The sequence below is a fragment of the Eretmochelys imbricata genome, chromosome 1 (genome assembly GCF_965152235.1).
Source record: "Eretmochelys imbricata isolate rEreImb1 chromosome 1, rEreImb1.hap1, whole genome shotgun sequence".
NCBI lineage: Eukaryota > Metazoa > Chordata > Testudines > Cheloniidae > Eretmochelys > Eretmochelys imbricata.
Genome location: NC_135572.1, coordinates 292,690,113 through 292,707,445, shown reverse-complemented (window position 1 = coordinate 292,707,445; position 17,333 = coordinate 292,690,113). Strand labels below are relative to the sequence as shown.

Sequence of the window (17,333 nt, the reverse complement as noted above, 5' to 3'; positions counted from 1 at the left end):
TCATCAATCTATTGAAAATCAAACAACCTTTGCAAAAAGCTATAATGGTTTATGATATTAGCACCCTCTAGTGGGTACAGAATGGGAATAAGGAGACTTGTGTTCTGTTGCTCACTTCACTATTGTCAGACTTTGTGACTGTGAGTTTATCCTTTCTTCCAGTTTCCTCATCTAAATATAGGGGTGATAATAGTCAACCGGTGTAAATCACTTTAGATCGTCAGCTTTCTTCTCCAGACCTGAAAATCTCTATGAAGCTCAAAAGCTTGTCCCTTCCACCAACATAAGTTGGTACAAAAAAAAAATGTTATCTCACCCACTTTGTGTGTGTCTCACATATAAGCAAAATAATTATTATTGATGATGATAATTTCTATTGTAGGTGACATTGTCAGGATAAATGAGTCTAGAAGTTAAACTTCGTTTAAGAAAAAGAAAGTAACACCCTGTCATCCAAATCTATATATAAATGTTTCCTCCAAAGTGGTCTTCAGAATTCCATTTATTCCTGTTTTGATTTTAACAACTTCACATTCTCTTCTTAAGGATTTGAAGGAAAAAAAAAAAAACTGGCCAAGAAAACTGACCATGGATCCTTCCAGTTTCTGATAAAGTTGCTCCTGCTGACCCAGAAATGAAGGACTAAATACAAATCTTGAACACTGATACCCTCCTGAGAGGATATTACATCACTATTAGACTAGCTTTATGTACAGTATCAGAGGGGCTGGTTTTCTCACTGGGTTCTGCCTTGCAGGGTTCTCACTGGGTTCTGCCTTGCAGGAACTTCTGTTGTGTTGGCCTCTGGCTAGTAGAATTTGTTTTCTGATCAGGTGCATAGCTTATGTTTCATAATACCTCCCACTGTATTGAGCTCCAGAAGTTGTTGTTTGGTATCTTTTTTAATTATTTGTATTGTGGTAGCCCATAGGAGCCCCAGTCATGGACCAGGACCCCATTGTTCTAGGCACTGTACAGTGTAAAGACTATGTCCCCAAAGAGCTTAGACTCTAAATTTGACACATCAGCTGTCTAACCATTATCAAGTATTTTGTAGGCATCATGGCAAAGAATGGATTAGAAGGGTGATAATGAGATGGTTTTGAAGATTTTTTTTTTTAATGGGGAGCTCTTCCTCCAATGCGAGAAGGGCAGTATGGGAGAAAACATGAAGGTGGTTGGAAAATAAAGCAAGTGGGTGATGAAGGGTGGCAACAAAGGCAGAACAGAGGGGCGAGTCAGCATCCCAATAGTGTCTGAGATATGACAGATAGGGTGGGTATAGGTTGTGAAGAATCTTGAAAATGAGGACAAGTAGTTGGTTCTTGTGATGAAAGACAGTAGATGTGGTCAAAGCTATGAGCCAGGAAAATGATCTTTACAGCCGTATTTTGATCTTTTTCCACTTCTCTATCTCTGCTCTGTTTATGTTCTACTACCCTTGCCCTCCATGGGTACAGAGATTTGGTGGTAGAAATCTTCCATTCCAGTCTGTGGAGGGGCTAGGTGGGTGTGGGGTGAACCCCCCTCTTTGGGGAGGCTAGCCCCCTGACCTCACCCCTTCTGTCTGAGCCCGTGCCCCTACCCTGCCTGCCAGAGTCCCAAGGCGCCCCGCGGCCGGAGCAGCCTTGGCCGAATCGTCCGAGCCGCCCGCCCGAGCTGGCGCAGGCCACTGGCCTGACCCCGGAGCTGGCCCAGGCCACTGGCCTGCCGAGCCCCAGGCTCCAGGCCACTGGCCTGAGCTGAGGCCCCACCGGAGGGGGAGCAAGGACAGGGCCTCGGGGCAGATCTAGGGTTGCCAACCCTCCCGGTTTCACTGGGAGTCTCCTGGAATCAGGCCCTATCTCCTGGAGGGTACTAAAGCCAAACTAGGAGATTTTCTGTACTGATCTGTGAGGTATAAGGAAAGAAATGCACACTTTTAGTTGAGGCTTCCATTTGACCCAACAATTTTTCTTAGTACAAATCTGATGGTTTTACATTAGGCCACAAGATACCACCTTGTCAAAAAAGGAAATAGTGATTATGAAATTTTGTAATAAATATTTTGACCAGTTCACTGTGTGACAAGCTTCACAGGGTTAACATAGTTACTATAGACAGTCATAATAGTCATTATAGACTATAATTTCCAGCTGAAAAATATCCTTTCGATATGCAACTCCCCTCTAATTTGAAAAGCTGTCTAGTGCTTTGTATTTTCTTACAGATATATCTAGTGTTTAAAATATGTTTTGGGGATTAGAGCGAGTGCTTCATGTTCACGTACTTTGTGACTCGGAAGCATGTTAGCTATATTTGTGAGTTAATTCTCTCTTTTTTTTTTTTTTTTTTTGAACAATATTCCAGATGTTTTCTAGAAATAACATTAAGGTAGCAACACATTCAATTTATTTTTCTTGTTACATTAGAAAAGTAATTTAAGGCAACTAGCAAGATAAATTATGAATCTGTAAATACAGTAATTGTAATACTTTAGTATTACACTTTAATATCACTTTAGTTTGTTAGCACAAAAGTTTAATGCTTTTTTCTTTTTTGTAGTGAAGTATAAATCTGATGCATTTGGAGAATAAGCCAAGAATAATTTATCCTTATCTCCACCTATCCCATTTGGCCCATATTTTATTCTGTACTACTTCCTTTCCAGCGTGATCTGTTGTTGCATTAGTGTAGCCCAAAGATAAATGTATGGTCTCTTATTTTCTTGACAACTCTCCTTTGAAGTGGCACTCTTTCGACAGTAAAGTCGATACCTTCTCACAACATGCATTCAGTACTATTTGTAAGACGTTAAGTGTGCTCTGAACCAAAACAAACATCCTTCTTTGTTTGTCTATAAACATGATAATAGCAGTATCACAAAAAGAAATAAGGCAGGATTATTAGACCTTGTTTAAAAGGTTTGCTGGTATAGCTACATATACGTTAATGCTTTTGCCTGAATAATTATGTCAGCAAAAAATCATACCCCCTAAGTAACTTATCTATACTAGCAAAACTTTTAAGTGCAAACCAGGTCCAAATATATAACTGCTGTTTAAAGTATACTTCTACCAAAGACTGGATTGTCAGTTTGTGGTCCAGTCCTTAGTAAAGGGCTGCTCCTGGAGCAGCCTGGGAGAGAGATTGTGATTTAGGAAGTCAGTTTCCCTCCAGATTTCCCTAGACCATTGGAAGGAGTTTACACTTCATGATGCGCTGGTGTATTATGCTGCCAGGCCCTTTCGAGGGGTGCCGTGATGACTCCCTTCCTTCTTGCCCACCTGTCTGGGAGGGGAAACCTAACAGTTCTGCAAAGCCCAGTTCCCTTTTCACACAGGAAGCAGTGGTACAAGGGAGCAATAGGGTGTCCCCATGTCCACCCCTGCCTCTACTCCCTTGAGCTGATATGCAGCACAGGCTGCAACCTGGCCCCAAAGTAGCATGTGATTAGGAGCATGTGAACTACCATATTGGATCAGACTAATGGTCTTCCTAGTATGGTGTCTTCTTTCTGGTAGCGTCCTCTAGCACTGGTGGTGAGACACTCTGAAACATTTTTTCATTGGAATTTGGCTATTGGTTGAGATCTAAACATTTCACAGAGACAGTTTAATTTTGACAAAGTTCTGACAGAACCCAGGCAGGATTCCATTGGAAATCTGTCTGGTTTCCTCCAGCTATCTCCCCCTTGTTTCAAGTGTCCCCAGCTCTGGTACAGTCTGTCAAGAGGGTCTGGGTCATTGAGAGTTCTGAAATTTTTTTAGTTTTCATTGCAAATTGAAACCAAATTTTGAAATCCTCTGCTAAACATAATCAGCTTTCTCTATCCAGATCTAGTATCCAGTACCAAATGCTTCAGAAGGAGGAGTAAAATTCCCAAAAAGAATAATTAATACAGTTTAGGGAGAAGTCTTTTCTACTTGTTTGTTCTGATTTATCTTCAGTGTGCCCATTCTTTAAAATTTTTAGCAACTTGTCTTGGTCAGGACTTGTGCATCCTATGATAACGGAACTTTTATTTTTGATGTGATCTAAATTAGCTGTTAACTCTCAAGAAAGAGATTAGAAGTCATTGTGGATTGTTCTCTGAAAACATCTGCTCAATGTGCAGAAGCAATCAAAAAAGTTAACGATGTTTGGAACCATTAGGGAAAGAATAGATAAGACAGAAAATATCATCATGCCACTATATAAATCCATGGTACACCCACTCCTTGAATACTGCATGCAGTTCCGGTCGCCCCATATCAAAAAAAGATGCATTAGAAATGGAAAAGGTACAGAGAAGGGCAACAAAAATTATCAGGAGCGTGGAACAGCTTCCATATGCAGCGAGATTAAAACGATTGGGGCTTTTCAGCTTGGTAAAGAGATGACTAAGGGGGGATATGATAGAGGTCTATAAAATCGTGAATAGTTTGGAGAAAATGAATAAGGAAGTATTATTTACTCCTTCACATAACACAAGAACAAGGGGTCAGTCAATGAAATTAATAGGCGGCTGGTATAAAACAAACAAAAGAAAGTACTATTTCACACAGTGCACTGTCAACCTGTGGAACTCATTGTCAGGTGATGATGTGAAGGCCAAAACTATAGCGGGGTTCAAAAAAGAATTAGATAAGTTCATGGAGGCTTGGTCCATCAATGCCTGTTAGTCAAGATGGTCAGGGATGCAACCCCATGCTTTGGCCTCTGACTGCAGGAAGCTGGGAGTGGGTGACAGGGGATGGATCACTCAATAAATTGCCCTGTTCTGTTCATTCCCTCTGAAGCACCTGGCATTTCCTGCTGTCAGAAGATAGGAGACTGGGCTAGATGGACCATTGGTCTGATCCAGCATGGCCGTTCTTACATTACATTTTTATTGTTGCATCATTATAGATGTTTCCTTGTTCTGCCCATCATTTGCTCTTCAGCTTGTTACTGTGCATAGTACGTTGATATAAAAACACTAAAAGTGCTTTCTAATGTTTTTTTTTTTTGACTAATAATGATTTTTATTTTAATATGGTGAGAAGTAGGGTACCTTGAGTGCTTGAGAGTTATGCATGGTTGTGGTAGCTAACAAAAATCGAGGTTGTTAGTGTGGTCCTAGCTCCATGCAGATCTATAATCAAGTGTCATTGACTTATCTGCTTTTAAAAATCTTAATTTTAATAAATGTGTATTTTTGAAATTCTTCAGTCTTCTTCTCCCCTCCTCAATTTGGAATAATGTTTTCTTATTCTGTACCCCACATCTTCCCACTCTTCTAAACCCACTTCTTTCTATAGTTTCTCCAACAAATATTTGAACTTCTGTGTCTGCTTAATATGATCAACATAAAGAAAAATAAGAGATCATATGTTCCTTGTGAAAACAACCAACTTCAGACCTTATTATGTGTAAATCTCCTTCCCTCCTCTTGCTAGTATCATCTCTCCTTGCTTTATTTCCTGACATGTATAACCTCAGTTACAATATTTTTTGGGAAAAGGCACTATTTTTATTATCTCTGTGATGTGTCATAGACACCTGTGATAGTATATAAAAATGTTACATAATCAGTTATTTAATGTTTTGCTTTCTTGCTGTTTCCATTATTCATACATACTGTACCCTTGATATTCATATAGGGATAGCATAACTGCTTTGTAAAACAATATAATAATAGGGCAGGCTGGCATTTCCCCCTCCTCCTGAACTTTGATAACCTTTTTGCCTTCCATCTAATAATATTCTGTTATGAAAGTATTCAGTCACTGCTCAAGTCAGTATGTCTGAAGTGGCTGAGATGGAACAAATATATTTATTGGATTTATCACTTTGAACATTCTGTGCTATTTAGTTTGGCTTTGTGTATCTGTTTTTATTGAATACAATCCTGTTCTGATGCCACATTGTCAAAGCTGGAATTCTGTGAATAACTGCTTTTGTGAATGTGCGTAGCTCCACATTTTGTTTTGAACAAGTATCTGTCCAGAGAGAGAATGTTTAATTTAAAATGGAAATTTCTTACAAGGGTTTTCATCCTCCTGGCTTGACAAATCATAGTACATGACTCAACCTTTGTCCCCTCTGCTGCTTTTAGCAAAACCCAGTTGAGGTTTATTAACTGCCATTGCCAGAGACCTATGACTGTGGTCTGGCAGACTTGAAATGAGATCTCTTGTTGAATTTCATATCCTCCTGCATTAACATTGTATCCTGTCATGTTGGAACTGAAAAGAGATAACCGTTATTAAAGTTCTTATCTTAGGCTTAATAGCCAAGTATGTGTTCTATGTAGCAATGAAATAAAATAATTTTTGTTTCAAAGACCAGAAATAGTGAATTTAACCAATTGATTTCCCGAATAGTGAGCCTCAGGTGAAGGGCAGTGGAGGGTGGGGTTTGTCATAATTTTTTAGATGCTTCTCTGAAATACTAGATTGCTCAAGTACTTTGAAAGCAGCCATCTGATGATCAGGTTTCAGAGTGGATTTAGCATTTGGATTCCAAACTAGAATACCTTTTTGCAGGGCTGTAATATGACAGTTCTGTTTCAGAATATAATGAGTATAACAAAATTAATGCACCTTGTAAATGGCAATCCGACTCTGATAATTAAATAGATTGAGAACTATGTATAAAAATGAAGAAATTGCATATTGTAAATATTTTTGTAAGTGTATTGTGTAAAGGGGCTAAGAATGATTTTATGTTCAGCATCAGCTTTTCTCACACACAGCACCAATTGTAACTTACAAAACCTAAAATTTTAAAAACATTTGTAGAAAAACTGGCATCTTGTGATACAAACTGTATTTTATTACAGATCTCCACAGGATAAAAGAATTCTTCTTGTCAATTGTCAGAACAAGAGTCTTTCACAGTCTTTTGAAAATCTCCTTGATGAACCAACATATGGTCTAATACAGGTATGTACTATGTATAAAACCTTCTACTCCTCAGTATTCCTTTCAGATTTTAAAACGAAGTCATCTAAAAATACCTCTGCCCTTCCGCTGCCAAAAAAACTTCCCAAACAATTAAGCAAGCTTTCTGTAGAAAGTGAAGAACTTATGTTCTACCTGTATACTATAACTACGTGTTCATGAAATTTCATTATTTTTCATATGATAAGCTATTCCTTAAGGTCCAAGTGTTGCTCCTCCATGTTGTACAGATTTTATTTCAATAGGCAAAACCTTGTTTACTTCAGCTTTGCCTACGGTCTTATACATAAAGATATAAGTATTTTAGATTATTCAAATATACTCCATAACTTTTTTTCATAGGGTGGGTGGGGGAAGAAACACAAGGCAAGTCTTGCCCAAATGTTAGGTAATTATTCAAGGAAAGAATATTTTCACCAATAATGTTCTTTCACCTAATATATGTGCTGTTCAGTGCACAATATTGCACAGATGGAAACTATTCTGTTTTATAACTGCCAATTACTGGGTGAAATCCTGGCCTCACTGAAGGCTGTAGCAAAATTCCCATTGACTTCTTTGGGGCCAGGATCTCATCCCATTGATTTGATTTACAAAGGAAGTAATATTGACTAAATTGTATTAGTTTTCAGATTTAGTGATCAAAGAGAGTTTTTCTGTAAGATTTCTAGCAGGATGCTTCTTGCTTCAAGATGTATTTTCTCTGTGAAGGTAGAGCAACTAGACAGAAGAAAGACATTTTGGGCCATTCACCATTGGAAAGTAAGCACTGGACATGACTTATTATTCTGATATAAGTAGGCTAGATTTAGCTAGCACATCACTGGCCAATCTCTCAAATTAAATCATTAGTGTTATACTACTACCTGTTGTGATTTCTCATTTTAGACTTTTTTAGCACATTAAAATTATGCTATGCAAAATTGATATTATAAAACCTTTAACTTTCAGAATAATTTTTGAGAAATTTTGGTTATAATTTATATTTTTGTTAGGGTAGTTGTGTGAAATATGAGGCTGTTACTGTTAACTTGTTTTCCTCTCCTACTATTACATAGAAATTGAAGAAGGATCCATATACAGCAACTATGGGAGGATTTTCCAAAGTGACAAACTATATTTTTGATAGTTTGCGAGGAATTGACTCTTCAACTCAACAGCGACCACCATCTGAAATGGCAGACTTTCTCAGTGATGCTATTCCAGGGCTAAAGATAAATCAACAGGAGGAACCAGGATTTGAAGTTATTACACGAGTGAGTGTGTAGATAGCATAGTAGCAAAATACAGACATAAAGCACATTTCTTACATCCTGAATATCTTCACCGCTACAATCACTGAATTTAGAATTGTTGAAGCATGTTGTGTTTGTTCTTGAGGCTTTGGTTTATGTCTTGTCTAGAAAGTAGAGGTCTGCTCAGGCCTAACTTTTTAGGCTGAATCCAAGCCCGCCTGACTTAATCTGAGCCTGAGAGGGTCAGCAAATTTTACAGCCCAACCAGACCTTGACCCTTCTCCTTGAACCTGAGCTAGCACCTCCTACCCATGAGGTCCGCTCTCCTCTTGCCTGTGGGGTTGGCATGGCAGCAGCTGCATGCTCTGCTACTGTTGAATGCCGGCCCCTGCTGCGCAATGTGTGCGCTGCGAAGTGAAAGGCACGACGCCGCAAGGTGGTAGTGGATGACGAGAGCAGGGCACGCAGTCACTGCTGTGCCAACCCCACAGGCTGGAGGAGGAGAGCCCAAGGGGGTCCAGTTGTTTTTCCACACGATCCGGACCATGCACTTGTAGTTGCGTCCCATCTTGTTGCAGGGCACTACTATAAACCATGACATAGCATAAGATCAATACTAATAGCTTGAGAATGTATATCAAAATGCTTCCTTTCATGCATTCAGAGAAAAATAGCGTTGTTGCTTATTAGCATCCAATTTATCTCCCATTGACGCCAGTGGAAGCTCAGGTTGCTCATCTTACAAGACCATCCCCATAGAAACTGGTTCAGTTCATGTTTGGCTTATTTCCTGTGTTTGGTTTTAGATCTATATTATATACTTATACCTTCAATCTCTCTTAATATATATGTGCAATTAACCTTATTTCTGTATGGTTAATTTAAACAGTTTAGACTATCCATTTATACTTACACAGGTCTAATTGTATTAAAACAAAATACTAAATGGAATGATCAGTTGTATTGTAAAGACTGGGGGATAGCAAGTAATTCCATGCACTTGTAATTCTACCCTGAATCACTTATTGTGAACTCTGTGGATATAAATTTTTTACAGTTATATAAATAAAACATAATTATTTTATTAAGTGATTCATGGCAGTGAAATTATTTAAACAGCCCAATGCTTTGAGGTGGCATTAAATATATCAGAAGCAGTTTTTATAAAACTTTTTAAAAACTCAAATCGTTCAGGTTTTCTCAATAGCTGAAAATGAAAATTGTCAGCAAGTTCAACTATGTAATCTGTAGATTCTTTGGATTTACTACCCAGCAGTTGTTCAGTTAACCATGGATGTTACAGAAAGTATATGATTTATTTGAGATAATGTTGACCTGTGTGCTTTGATATGCTAAACTTGTGTCGCTTCTAAGCAGTTAAAACCCACTTGAGCTGAAGTAGGCTTTGTTGCTGCCATGAGCAAAATATTTCGAGCAGCAGGGCTAAAATAGAAACTATGTCTGAAGCCTGAGCCCTACTCAGTGCTCACATATTTGGGTTGGGGACTGAGGGGAAAGTAATTTCCTGGCCATGGAGCTCTGCTGCACTTTCAAAACTGCCCTCTCTCCGGAGTTGAGGGGAGAATGGCCAGTGTGTACACACAGCAAATGATCTGCTAGTCTAACCCCCAAATCCCTACTATGCTATGATGTGCAAGAACCCCCTTTGGAACTGTGGCATGCTCCTCAAATCTGTCCATTTCCCCCGTCCCTTTTAACTCCCTATACACAGTGCATCTGCTGTGGCCATAGCCCCAAGTGAATATGGAGGAGAGAGCTGGATTTAATACTATCATTTGGGTTTTTTTAAAAGAAAATTAATGGATCAGTGTAATGGCATTCATGTAACATAGGGTTTTTTAATATTTTAGATTGATCTAGGTAAACGACCTGACGTTATCAGAAGAGAGCCAGTGTCTGCTGAAGAATGGACTAAGAACATGGATTCAGAGGGAAGAATCTTAGATGCTGACTTCATAAAGCAAATGATATTCAAAGGGGTAATTTATGTTCATTAATGAAGCTGTTGCTAGGAACTGAGTCAACCAACCCCTTACGGTCAAATTTTAGTTCTCTTTCCACTTCTCTGCAAACTCTGCTACTGAGCTGATTTCATCATGCTTGCAATTTCCAGAAGGCTTTGAACTTGTCAGTGTTGTTGGACAGATTAAACAAAGTCTGTTGAGGTGTTCAAACAATATTAAGGCAAGTCTGCAGCAACACAAAGAAATGCAGTCCCAAGACACAGAGGACTTTTATTAGCTGGTAAGAGAATTTGGAAGTAAAAAGGCGGAGATAGGTGACTGGACCTTGGCCAATACAATAGAAGAGGCAAAACTACTTAGGGAGGGAAAGTGTTCTAACTATGGCCATGTCTATGCGACAGACGTTGGTTGACGCAAGTTACACCAGTGTAAAAGCCTTTGTGGTTAATACATCACTTGTGAGTTCGTATTTGGCTGCTTGCATTGCATTGACCACTCTCCAGGAGTGCTTGTGTTGATGCAAAGTGTGGTACATCATGGGTAGATACTACAGTATGCCACACACTACCCTGTGGTGCAGTGCCTTGTGAAGAATTTTTGCAGTGCATTGTAGAGCACACATAAGTTGTGCGTAGGGGGGAGCTGTGAATAAAGGGTCAAGATTCCATCATACAACTTTTCCCATCCCATAATGTGGTCCCCATCCCACAATTTATGCCTTTTCTAAAAATCCCACAAACCCGCATGGCACTTTTTGCTGTCAACCATCTCTGACAGAAGCGTGGAGCCCGTAGAACTCTGCGCTATTGTCATTAACCTTGCAAACACAGAATGAACAATATTCTGGTATTTTCAGAGCTGCAGGAAGTTCTGCAACAACAGAGGACATGTTGATTTCTTTGAGGACAGATGACTGTGGAACATAGTGAAAAACAATTCAAGGTTGTTGGTGGCATTAATGGAGTAGCTGCAGATGATGGAGCTTTTGGGCCTGGGAAACAGGCACCAGCTAGTGGGAACACATTGTAGTGCAGGTTTGGGACAATGAGCAGTGGCTGCAGAACTTTCAGATGTGAAACGCTACATTCCTGGATCTGTATACAGCGCTCACCCAAGCCCTTCAGCGCAGACACCAGAATAAGAGCTGCCCTGACAGTTGAGAAGCAAGTGGTGATTGCACTCTGGGAAGTTTGCAGTGCTGTATTGCTACCGGTCAGTGGGAGATCTTTTCGGAGTTGGAAAATCCGTAATGGCAGCCACTGTCATGCAAGCGTTTAGAGCTGTTAATTGTATCCTGCCATGCAGGACTGTGACTCTAGGCCGTGTGCAGGATATTGTGGCTAGATTTGCAGCTGTTGGGTTCCTGATCTGCAGTGGAGCGATAGATGGCATGCACATTCCTATTTTGGCCCCAGCCCTGTTACTCTGAAAAATAGGTTTGCGGGCACCCCTAGAATAATCTTCCTATCATTCCCTTAATCTGTCCTTCCCTAGGTATGGGTCTCCAGGGTAGTCAAGGAAACACTTTGAGGATACGGATATAGCCTTCTGATTAAAATGATTGACACAGGCAGTGTTCTTTCCAACACAAAGTATCTTTTTATTACTATAACTAATAATCCCTAATACAGTGTAATCTAAAAGCATGGATTAAACACAAATCACTTGTTGCAAATTAAAGAGAACTCAAACTGCAGTACAGTTTGAATGACGTTAAGTGGGTGTGCTCTGTTACAGATGACCAGTCTGTACAGGGTGCTGACAGCAGTTCTTAAATTGAACTTCCAATTTTACATAGGTAAATTGGAGTGAACACAACATTTTATGCACCTTTATCAACACACACATACACGCTAATCCCACACTATACTATAATGAGATTTAGCAAACACTCTAAAATCCATTGATGTTACTCTTTGATTGCTGTTGCCAACTCCCATTAGTTATCAGCTTGGCATGTGTTCTCTCTCTTCTTAGCTCCGCTCTTCATTTCTTTCAGCTACACTGCTGACCTCCTTCAGCAGTTGCTCTGCTCTGCTCTCAACTGTTTTAACTGCTCACCTTTTTAAACCTTTCTATTCTGACAGCATGCTCACTGTTAAACATTACCTCATTCTTGGATGTATGCTAACATTCTGCACATGCTCACTGCTGTTATTTACTGCACAGTTAAGACCTTGCCCTACTTGACTTTTTGCCAAGTCACCATCTTACATACTCTTGGCTTTCTGCCAATGACCTTTTCCCCATTTTTTGCACTGGGTATACTCAGCCTAGAAACACTTTGTGGTCAGACCTCATTTTACTTGCAGTGGTCACGTGACCCACAACACTCAGTGGTGAGGTGACTCCTGCTTATTCAAGTGGAAAGCTAGGGTTAGAAAATGGAGATTAGAAATATAAAATGGAGTCTGGGGAGTTTCTCCGGGACCAGCCAACAGAAAGGGCTACTTCTGTATGGTTATGCAAGTGTTGGTGGATCAATGGGGATTCTTCATGGATATCAATGTGGACTGGTCAGGGATGCATGATACTCACATCTCTAAGAATGCAGGACTGTTCAGGAAGCTGCGAGCGGGGATATTTTTTCCCAACCAGTAGATTGCCATTGGTGATGTTGAAATGCCAATAGTGATCCTGGGAGACCCAGCATGCCCCTTGCTTCTCTGGCTCATGAAGCTGTGTGCTGGTCACCTTGACAGCTCCAAGGAAAGTTTCACCTACTGGCTCAGCAGGTGCAGAATGACAGTTGAATGTGCTTTCAGTAGACTGAAGGGATGCCGGTGGTGTTTACTCGCTAGTTTAGATTTCAGTGAGAAAAATATCCCAATGGTTATATCTGCCTGTTGTGCCCTGCCTAATATCTGTGAGGCAAAGGGGCAAAAGCTGCTGCAGCAGGAGTGGAGAGCAAAGGTGGAGAGGCTGTCTACTGACTTTGAACAGCAAGACAAAAGATAATTAGAAGAACTCAGCTTGACGCTATGTGGCTGATAGGAGAACTTGAAAGAGCACTTTAGTAGTCAGCCACGGTAGTGTGTTCAGCTGGACTATGCTCTACTTGGCCCTGAAGTTTTGAGGGTTACTAGGAATTGCATAGCACTTGGTGTACATTTATGAATCACCTCTTTAAATGAACCAGTGAACTTTGTGCTGTCTATTTTACATTTATAATTATTACACGACTTTTTCACTGAACCTGTGAGTTCTGTGGTCCTGTTCTGTTACAAGTGATGTGCCTTGAGTATTGCTAGGCATGTTATTAATAGGACTCTACCAAATCCAGGGTTCACTTTGGTCAATTTTACAGCCGCAGGGTCTTAAAATTGGTCAATTGTACAATTTCAAATGTTTACATCTGAAATTTCATGCTGTTGTAACTGGGGGGATCCTGATTCAAAAGGAGGTGGGGGGGGGGGTCCCAAAGTTGTTGTAGGGGGGTTGCAGGATTGCCATACTCATTTCTGTGCTGCCTTCAGAGCCAAGCTCTGAAGACAGCAGCTGCAGAGTTTTCTGCAGCTAGAGGAGGCTCCCGGAGGTGGAGGCTGGTCTGATTTCCCCAGTGTTGCTGGGAACGCCCCAACCGGGGGATCCTAGCTGCTAGTCGGGGCCAGTGGTGGATTAATGTATGGGCCCAGGGGCCCTGGACAATTTGAAAAATGGGTGCCCCATCCCTGGCAGGAGCCATGGGTTGGAAGCCCAGGCGGAAGAGGGGCTGGAGCTGCAGGGAGTGGCAGCCTCCAGCCCAGGTTCCTGAACCCGGACAAGAGCCACAGAGGATGGAAGGCCCAAGTCCTTCTGGAGCCACAGCTTTGAAGTGCCTCTTTGAAATGGGGAGTCTGACCTGTGAGGGATGGATGGTGGGGTAGGAAATGAGGCAACTGTTCGGTTGCATGAAACAATAAAATTTTATCCCGTTTCCATGGGTATGAGCACAGGGTAGTGGCAATGAGTACTGGCACTATTTTCCATAGGGAGTAATGATTTCAGCTGATAACTTCATTCTTTGGGGCAACAAAGGCACAGTGAACACAGCTGCTGCTGGTGTCCTAAAGCTGCTTGGGTCTGTATGCTGCTGACCTGTTTACTGCAACTGAGTCCTGCAGAAGTCATCGTGGAGTGGCATGGGAATGTCCTATTGTGAAGGAAGAAATAAGGTTGCCATCCCTAGAAGTCTTCAAAAGAGGATTGCAGAGTTACCTCCGTGAAAGTTTCATCAAGATCTCTCAAGAGGATTCTAGGGACATCCCAATGTGCATAAACAAACTGCTCCACATGGCTCCCCTTTCCCCACCTAACCTGACAGTGGAGTAAAATGCAGATGAGAGCTCTTCCTCTGTTGTATCTCTTCTCATATGAGAAAAACAATGAAAAGTAGATAACTATGTAGTTCTACCTTGGGATTGGGCTGAGTGCCATTTTCACATTTAAACACTGTAAAGGAGAATGCATGCACACACCTGAGATTCCTTTCCCTTCATTGAGCTCACCCGTGCCCGGCTGGTAGGACTGGTTAGATTGTGGTAGAGTCTCAAAAAGATCCTGGCTCGCAGCACAGCTGGACCCTCCTGCTACATCTCCCTCCTCTGCTTCTTCCTTGCTGTTCACGGCTGAGGCCTTGGGCTCCTTGGAGGTATCCACAGTGGTATGTGAGGTGCTTGGTGGGGTCTCCACCAAGTATGGTGTACAGCTCATTGTAAAAGTGGCAGACCTATGGCTCAGCACTAGATCAACTGTTGGCCTTCCTGGCCTTCTGGTACGCCTGTCACAGTTGCTTCACTTTCGTGTGGCACAGCTGCTGATCCCTGTCATACCCCTTCACCTGCATCCCCTGTGCGATCATTGTGTATGTTTCTATGACTGGTCTGCAGCTGTGGCTGCACAGCCTCTTTTTCCCACAGGCCCAGGAGATCCAATACCTCCTGTCCACTCCAGGCAGGAGCAAGTGTAGAGCATGTAGCCAGCAGGTCAGTTGGGCAGTCGCATACAACGAGGGAGAGCTGCTAGGTGTGCTCTCCAAGGAGTGCAATTAGGAAAAAAGCATTTCAAAAATACATAGAGTTTTGAAGGGGGTGGCTTCCATGACCCAGGGGCAATGGAGTTCACAAATGTGACTAGAGCGGTCACTGTCGGTCACTGGGGAAGCTGCTGGAGGATCATTAACGTCAATACGGGTCTCACAGTGTCCGCGCTCACACTGTGGTGACCACAATATGTCATCCATGGCTCAACGTCATTCGAGGAGGTGGTATTGCTGCCTTACCGTAATGAGGCGCTTACATTGACAGGAGATAAATGTGAGTGCAAACAAGTTGATGCAAAGCTATTTACATCAACCTAACTCTGCAGTGTAAACCAGGCCTAAGAAGGTGCCTCCCAAGAAACTGTTAATGCTTTAATGAAAGTGCTGTTTTCTTTAGGAAGGGAGTCCCCTTTTTTCTGAATTCGTAGTCTTCCTCTCCTATCTTGCCCTTGTTTATTGCTCTCTGTGGTTTGTTCTGGTAGCGAAATTGTTGTGGGCTGTGCTAAAGCTGACCCTGAAGATTTTCGTTAATTTTAGCCTTGTTTTGTGGAGTCCTGTATTACATGAATTCAGCTTCAGTAGTGCAAATCTAGTAGTAAATACAAACTAAAGTTATGAAGAACAGTTATAGCAAGGACACATCTCCTAATCAGTTGTCGTGTGTGATGTTTGCTTTTTTTGTTTTCATGCTGCTCCAGGTGCCCAGTGGGCTCTCTTGCTCACTTTCGAATCTCTACCGTGTGCTAGGGAGTTCTTGCCTGTTTGAGCCAGGGACTTAGAAATGCATGACCTCTTAAAATGGAGTAATAACCTTATATCCATCATTTTTATTTTGGGCCACCACTTTCTTTCACACATACAGTCTTACATCCATTTTTAACTATTTCTCATATGCATGAAGATGGAAAACATGCGTTGGAGGGTGGAGCAAGAATGAGGACCTCTTCCACCTGGCCTGGGTGTTTTAACTACCCTGTACCCAAAGCAGTCAGTCCAGGAGCCTGTTGCAGAGCAGGCTCATTGGCTGGCTGTTGTCACAGTGCAGCCCATGTGCGTGTTGCTTGCCCTCTCAGCATTACCCTGCAAACCCTAAACGTAGAAGGCCAGCATGTTTTAATGCCCTAAGCATCTGACAGCCTGAGAAGTGAACCCAGGTCCCAACTTGCTTCCCATCTGTTGGGTTTGATTACACTTGACTTGGTGGCATAGCCAAGTGATACAGCAAATATTTGCACTATTGTACCTGTTTTAACCTAGTAGAAGAGGGGAATATAGTGAGGAGTAAAGAAATACTGTTGCTATGGTGGCTAATATTTCATTATTGAACAATGTTCAAGAAGTAGATTTGTTTTGTCCTCCCAGGCACAGTGCAGATGCTTGCCCATAGGAGATGCAGGGGCTTGTCCTATTTGAGGCAGGTAACATTCAGGCAGGAGTAGTCCTTGGTATAGGAAAGAAATGTGGTAGGAAGTGCCAGATTTACTATGAAAGGTTATTGAGAAATAAACGTTCTTAAGTACACACCCATATTATGAGTTGTGTGGTGGGATCATCTGCATGTTATATGCTCTTATTTATAGTTATGACACCAGGTGTATTTTATATTACAAATGGTGTACCAGACCTTGGAGTATTGGGTAATTGGGTCTAATGGAGAGCAGGTTTGGGGGTTGCAAAATAAAGTTTGGACTCGTTAGTTACAGTACAGAGTTTTAAGTCTAGAATTTATCTTATCTTTTAATGCTTATACAAAGGTTCAAGAATGATGTTTCTGAGGAGGGAGAGAAGTGTAGGGTGAAATGTGACTTAATCTTCTAGTGATATTTTCTTTCACTGTTGCCAGGTTGTGCCTGATGCTTTGGTAGTTTTCACCAGCATCTATGTAATCATTTGATTTTATTCCAGTCATTTGACAAACCAATTGCATTGGTTCTTTAAATGTGTTTCTAGATAAAGGCTAATCAGATTCTCTCTGTCCAAGTCTCTGATTGTCTGCACTATGAGCTTAGGAGTGTGATTTCCCCTGTTGGTGTAGATCCTCATCAGTAGGGTCCTACCAAATTCCTGGTCCATTTTGGTCAATTTCACCATCATATTTTTAAAATAGTCAATTTCAAGGTTTCAGATGTTTTCCTCTGAAATTTCATCATGTTATAACTGGCGGTCCTAACCCAAAAGAGGTTTGTGA

At 41.3% G+C, this 17,333-nt stretch overlaps 1 protein-coding gene across 4 annotated transcripts in view; it reads left to right on the top strand.

Moving 5' to 3' along the window:
* The window catches only part of TBC1D15 (TBC1 domain family member 15), an 83,497-nt gene that overhangs the window by 31,652 nt on the left and 34,512 nt on the right, over positions 1 to 17,333 (top strand). For 2 of the 4 annotated variants that reach the window (XM_077832780.1, XM_077832774.1), the window contains 4 exons: positions 6,785 to 6,887; positions 7,617 to 7,667; positions 7,964 to 8,161; positions 10,012 to 10,140. In XM_077832780.1, coding sequence (XP_077688906.1) covers positions 6,785 to 6,887; positions 7,617 to 7,667; positions 7,964 to 8,161; positions 10,012 to 10,140 — 481 coding nt within the window. The remainder of the gene's footprint in view (positions 1 to 6,784; positions 6,888 to 7,616; positions 7,668 to 7,963; positions 8,162 to 10,011; positions 10,141 to 17,333) is intronic. The other 2 variants (XM_077832784.1, XM_077832778.1) reach the window with 1 other exon arrangement.